General features: G+C 42.3%; 1 protein-coding gene across 2 annotated transcripts in view; it reads right to left on the bottom strand.

Annotated features, from left to right (window-relative positions):
• roraa (RAR-related orphan receptor A, paralog a) overlaps positions 1-7,201 on the bottom strand; it is a 264,293-nt gene continuing 257,092 nt past the window's right edge. For both annotated transcript variants that reach the window (XM_048256486.1, XM_048256487.1), the window contains one exon: positions 1-6,854. In XM_048256486.1, coding sequence (XP_048112443.1) covers positions 6,690-6,854 — 165 coding nt within the window. In that variant the 3' untranslated portion in view covers positions 1-6,689. The remainder of the gene's footprint in view (positions 6,855-7,201) is intronic.

Below are 7,201 nucleotides of genomic sequence, written 5' to 3'. Positions count from 1 at the left end.
TCTGCTACAGAGAGGAGCAAAATAAACAAATGGTTTTGTTTAACTGTTTTTTTTTTCTTGTACGTTTGCGTTGAGAATTCTTGTAAGGGTGAGCAAGAACACAAGTTGCTTGTAAAACATGGATCTGTGACAGTTGTCTGGGAAACTGTCATTAAAAAAAAGTTGGTTGAGTTTTAAATGAGGGAGCAAAAATGTGCCTGATTTCAAGCGTCACCCGTACAGTCATTTCCAGTATCAGTTTGAAGAACTCAAGTCCTTTCCAGCTGTCGATACTAAAACCCCACAGCTGTAGATATCTGTATGCAAAACAAACCAGCAACAAATCCAACCAGTGGTTTTCACAATCAGAACTAGGAGAAACACAATACTGTAGTTTATAAGCATGAGCAAACCCATTCCATGTTTTCGTTTTTCTTAAAAAAAAAAAAAAAACAGAAATGCAAGTTTTAATAGCCTTTTTAATTAATTGATACTGTTTTTTTTTTTTTTGCTAAAAATCTTAAAAGTGAGAAGGAAATAGCCATATCCCAAGACTAGCACACTGATACAGGTACTTGCTGGGTATTAACGTCATTTTTAAAACCACTATCAGTTTCTTTACCATTGTTATCATTATCATTATCATTTATTGAATCCTAATATCAATAATGCATCAATACTCAGAGAAATGAGTGGACTAACAGGGTGGCCTAGTCTATGAATCAAGATTTGTTTTGTTCACAAAAGTAACTTACCTAGCACCACACGTCAGAATAACACAAAATAAATGTGCACACCCTACCTCTATCAAACTAAGTCTAAAAGAGAAGTATACTAAAAACAGAGATATCTTACAGCATGGTGTATTCAATAAACAGATAAATATTTGCACTGAGTAGGCCTTAATAGCAGTATTTTCTTCTTACCTATACAGACAGAAGTTACAAAGTTAACTTTATACATGTGATCAATAATAACATTAAATATTGTGAATTAAAAAGCAGAGAGTGAGGGGGAGAGAGAGTGGGGAGATGAAGCTTTACAGCATACAGGCCATATGAAGTTCTTAGTTCTCCACCCGGGAACTGAACCAGTCAAATATACAGACAAACAAACAAACAAACAAACAAACAAACAAACAAACAAACAAACAAACCAAATCAAAAGAGAAGGTAAAATAAACAAACAAATAAACACAAAGTTAAAACATAACCCAAGATAAATAAGAGGTGTATTTACATGCAGATGTTCAAAGCCTATGCACAAAATTAATAATTATAATAATACACCATATATATTATTGCTTGACATTCGATTATGGCTAAAAGATTTTTCATTTTTTATTTATTTTTTAATGATCTTTTTTATTTCTATATTCTGAGACATAATTCACTTTCAATTACTGTGTCAGGTGTGCTTTTGGGAGAAGATAAAACAGACTTTCAGTTACTTTTTATATAGTATATAAAAAACTGCAAGGAGAATGGCTGATCTGGGGTCTTGGTCACACCTTCACATCCTCTGAACACGGACACTGTCACGAGTGTGACGTAACACTTCCTGTCTTATTACTACATATCTAAAGAGCACGACGTCACAAGTCAGCAGGTAGTCCGAACACCAGATGGGCGCAGCGCATCAAAGCAAGAAGGGGGGAGGTTACAAAATGCCAGTGCCTGCGTAGGTCGTGACAAGGTCATGACAAGGTCGCTGTTTGCATAAGGAGGCAATGAATAGGCAGGAGAGATGAGGTGCATTTCGGCATGCTTCTGCAGCCTCGCAAGAGAGAGAGAGAGCTTAAGCTCTTTGCTACCCGGCAAAACAACAACAACAACAACAACAACAACAACAAAAGAAATCACCTAAAACTGGAAAAGTAAGTCCACACACACACACACACACACACACACACACACACACACACACACACACACACACACACAGGTGATCATCTTACCCTGCTGTTCCGCATCGATTAAAGCCTTGTCTGGGATTTGACTGGAGCAAACCATATGAGCACAGAAAAGCAAAACACACACACACACACACACACACACACACACACACACACACACACACACACATGTATATGCTACTTATGCGTATGTGTTCACTGTCCCTCAAAAAAAAAAAAAAAAATATTAACACGTACAAACATACCAATATTGCTTTTACATGTGTTGATACACTTGGCTGGACAGAAACCACAGACCGATTCAAAAAACACGACAAAAAATACCACAGAACCCAGTCAAAACAATTATTTTTAACATCCACAACAAAGCATACCTTTTAGCGGAACATCCTCAAAACTACACAGGTCCAAACAAGTCTGAGTGCCTCTGACAAATCACTGAAAAAGGGAGCCGAATAATAAGTCTCTTTTCTTTGCTCAGTCTTCTATATTGCTTAGTTTTTTTGCCTATGCAACATCGACAGGACTTTAATACAAAACCCCAAGCTAGGAGTGAGTGATAGCATTCCTCCCCAGCTCTGGGCTGCGACTGGTGGGGAGGACAGAGGCTTCTGGGAAAGGGAGTCCCACTGAAGGCTAAGCATCGCTGCACATCAGAATGTCTCAAGGACCCCACAGGCAGCCCCATGGACACCCGTATCGGTAATGTCTTAAAATACTAACTAGTGCCTGGAGTCATGCTGGCGAGAGAACACAGAGAGGTATTTGGCACGTGGAATCACCACAAAGTGATGAGTATAGAAGAATCCCAGCCTTCCAGACATGTCATATGAAACACAGCACACTGCTATAGGTGTTGGGATGAGGATGTGAGGAGCAGGTGATGGGAGTCAATTGCAATGGACAGAGTGGAGGAGGCTCCGGAAACCAGTATTTTTGGCATCTTGCAGTGGCTTGTGCACTCATTTTGTGCAGGACAGAGAGGGAACATATTTAAAAATACATGCCTGTTCATGCCTACAATACCTGTTCAAACTTAATTTATAATGAATATTGCTGTGTTGTTTCTACGATATCTGGATACTGTAACAAGACTTTGATGCTAACATGTTAGCTGACTCTAGACCAAACTGATAAGCTCGGTTCAGCAGTCAGTAGCTCTCTCTGTGTAGAGGCCTTAGGGAACTTTCCAGAAGGTGCTTGTGCACGTGCACACGCATCTGCACTGTCTGCTTGTCTCTTGTGAGGAGTGACGCACACCTGCCTTTAACAGCCACCTCCCACTTAGAGCCTAGAGTAACAAAAATCTCCCTGAGTGATTTCACTGAATGATCAAATTCAGCTCTCGGCTCTTTCTTGAAGATGAGGGTAGGTGAGGTCAAGTGAGGGTGTATGTGTGTGTGTGTGTATTGGGGGTGGGGGTGGGGGGGCGTCGATTACCATTCACAGTCTGATACAGTTTTCATTGGTTTTACATCTGTGGAGTTTTGTATCTGACTTTTGTATGTGAACAAGGACAAGTAAAATCTCTATCTGGTAAAGCTGCAGCACTCTGAGTAATTACGGTTACGGTAATGACGGTTATGGCATACAGTATGAGCATTCATTACAGGTCCTGTGCATGACCACTGGTTCCTGGTCTGCAGCCCAGTTAGGACAATAGCACATGGCAAAGCATAAAGAAACTTCCCCCAATGTTTGAATGAGGAGAAGGTGCATGTGGACATACACACACCCTCTCAACCTCATGAGCAAGAAAAGTATGGGTAGAACACAGAAACATGCAGGTCTAATGGAGGAATGACTGACCTCACAAAAAAACATGAATAACAAGAGTATTTTAATTTCCGTTTCAGGTAGGGCATTTGCAGGAAATGTCTGGAGTCGACTGGGATTTTCTGGAATACTCGGCATGCTTTACATCGTTCATTTTTTTATTTTTGGAATGTCAAAACAATCTGTTGTGGACACAGACTACAGAAACGACAGCAAATATGGCACAATCACGGAGATGTTGGATTCCCAAAAGCTTGATCACACTCAAACAAAACAATTAGCAAAAGACTCCAAAAATAGCACTTTTGTCCAATAATATCCTTCTTTCTTCTTGAAAGGATAGAAACTTCAATTGTAATTATTGCAAGAATAAGTGCTTTTGTGTCACCTCTCTCTCTCTCTCGTTCTCTCTCTATCTCTCTCTGACTCTTGTTTTTTATGAGCTTATGTTCTGTACATGTTACAAAAATAGAAGTTTTGCTACCAGACAAGGCTTTGAATATCTGACTGCCCTTCTTTCTTTTGCTGTCCCATAACAAACTGTCATAACCAGCTGAGCTGAGGCATTCACTGAGAGGCAGGTACACACACACACACACACACACACACACACTAGCGCTCAGATACGTCTTCACAGACAAACACTGTGACAGCCTCGAGAATGAGGATACAACATCAGCAATGAAGCAACAAAGATGATGGATGGATCGTTGCACTGAGAAACACACACACACACACACACACACGCACTGTTAACTGCCATAAAATGCTATTTTACATCAACCCAAGAATTGGACTTGAAGCCTGAAGTTATTGTTCCAGCAGCCACTAGGTGGAGCCATATGATCAGTGATGGTGCAAGGCAGCATGGCAGTTGTGTTGGGCGAGGACAGGGATGCGCTACAGGAGGGCTAGAGGCCTCCTTCACTACACAGACACCCCCCACCTCCTCCTCTCCTCCTCAGTTCAGTCATCCAATCAACCACATGCTGACAGACAAGAGATCCACAGCAGACGAGAGAAAACAAAGAGGAGAGAATTGTTTTGATTGGACACCGTGGGCTGATGGGATTGTTTGATGGATCTCTCAGAAGAGGGCGACTGAAAGTCTATGTGTGGGTGTATGACAGATTGCTTTGACTCACATTAGATTGTGTTTGTGTGTGTGTGTGTGTGTGTGAGTGTGTGTGTTGTCTGATGGCTTTCGTTGTGGGCTGCTAAGGGAAGAGTGTGAGCGCCTTCGCACCAGCCCAAAACAAAACAAAAAGAGGTAGAGAGACAATCCCTTTATACACACCAGAAGAGAGCCATATTGCTCCAAGCACCATCACTGTCGAACGAATGTTCTGGAGGGAGGATGTCAATCTCTTTAACCAAAGCTTCAAGAAGCTAAAACCGCTTGTGCTGGAGAAATGGGGATTGAAGGTAAGGACACACAGAAATAAACACACGCACACACACATACACACACACACACACACACACACACACACACACACATACACACACACGCACACACACACTACCTCTCTGCCTTTCCGTTTCCCCAGCAGCCATCATTGCCAACAACAAGACATCAACCAGCCACAGCAAAAACAACAACCCTTCCAAACAGCAGCAACCCTGCAGCTATCATCATCATCCCACACCCAGCCTCTCCACCACCGTGGGTTCTCAACGTCGTGTGATTCTTTTTGCACATGCAACACATCACTAGGTAATATACAAGTCTTAAATTAAAGAAAGGTGCAAAGAAAAGTGCCTTATCAATTCAACAGTTCAGAATAAGTCTAACTACGAATATCATACATGTTATTTAAAATAGAATCTATAAACATTACTTTTTTCTGTTTATTAAGTACTTATGAGCGTATACCCTGTAGCACGTTAGAAAACTGGTGGAATGGACCCTTGTCATTGGTGGTGCCCTCAGTTTCACTGGTGGGGCTCCTGTTCAGAGAAGGATTAATAGCAGATGGCCTTACACAATATCATCTATGCAACCATGGTGAATGGAGTCATGTTTGACAGCTAAAAGTCATTGCATTTTTCTTTTAAAACTAGAATTACCAGAATTCTATTTTTTTTTCTCTTGATTTTGACGATTGTCCATAAAAAGGTGCTGCTTACGTCACCATGCCGACGGTTAAAACTCCACACTCTGGTGGTCTCTCTCTCTCTCTTTCTTTTTTCTTCCCTTCACTCTCTCTCTCTCTCTCTCTCTCTCTCTCTTTCTCCCATGTGCTATCAGTTTATTATATGGGAGTCACATTCCAAAGCAAACACTAAACAGAAGAAGAAAACAAATAGCTGAACTCGATGGAGTCATGCATATACTGTGAGCATTTCTTAGCACATAGAATCTACTTCTATTGTATATTTGGCCAGCCGAAAGACTGTTTGGATCACCTCTTCAAACACCCCATTTAATGATATCGACACTGTGAAAAAAAAAAAACTCTTTACATCTCATCCGTGAATAAGTTTTTGTCAGTTGTTGTGAATTGCAATGAAACCACACCCAGGTTATATGCACGAATGCTCCGAGTTCAGCCATAGAGTAAGCATTGGGCTATCTCCTCTCGATCTCCCTTGGGTTCACAATCCCACCCATGTCAAACAAAGAAAACAAAACAAAAAACTTTAGAGGGTAAAATCCAGGAACCTCCCAGCCCGAAAATAAAATAAAATAAAACAAGAATAAGATCTGCCCAATCAGAAAACCCTCCCTTTTCTCCCAACCAATCACATTGCATTCCCTCCTTTTCCCACAATCCACCACTTTCAGGGAAAGATAAACCAGAATAAAAAGGAACAAACAAAAGGGAAAAAAAATGTGTGTGCAGCGTGTGTGCGTGTGTGTGTGTGTGTGTGTGTTTGTGTGTGTGTGTGTGTGTCGGCCGTCTTGGTGAGTGCAGGGCACCGTTTAAAGTGTCTCAGATTCATGCGCGACATTCCCCTGGCTGGGTGGCTAGCCTCCAGCAGACGGGTGGGAGGTCAGCGGGCAGCCTCCTGCCAGCTACCCGTCCACGGGCATGGCCTGCTCAAAGTCCGATCCGAACAGCTCCTTGTATAAGGGGGGGAAGTGGGCACGCACAATGTCTGGGTATATTGCTTTGAAAGCCGTCAGCTTCTCTGTATGCCTGCTGCACAGCGCTCGCAGCGTCGACACTTTGCATATCAACTGTGGAGAGGAGGAAGGGGGGAGAGAGAGAGAGGGAAAGAGGGAGGGAGGGAGGGAGGGAGGGAGAGGGAGAGAGAGAAGACAGCAAAGGCAGTCTCTTATTCAGTATTCCGTTAGGGTTTGGAGAACTCTTTTTGACATGCACACACATCCACACACACACATACACACAGTCTTGATCACACACACACACACATACACACAGTCTCGATCACACAAACACACACACACACACCGACGCGCGCCGCAAGCACGCCGCGCCGCATGCCGCACACACACACACACACACACACACACACACACACACACACACACACACACACAAGATCAAAGAACAGGGTCATGTG

This window comes from Alosa alosa, chromosome 11 (genome assembly GCF_017589495.1).
Source record: "Alosa alosa isolate M-15738 ecotype Scorff River chromosome 11, AALO_Geno_1.1, whole genome shotgun sequence".
NCBI lineage: Eukaryota > Metazoa > Chordata > Actinopteri > Clupeiformes > Clupeidae > Alosa > Alosa alosa.
The sequence above is the reverse complement of the archived record's forward strand: the minus strand, read 5'-3'. Positions and strand labels throughout refer to the sequence as shown.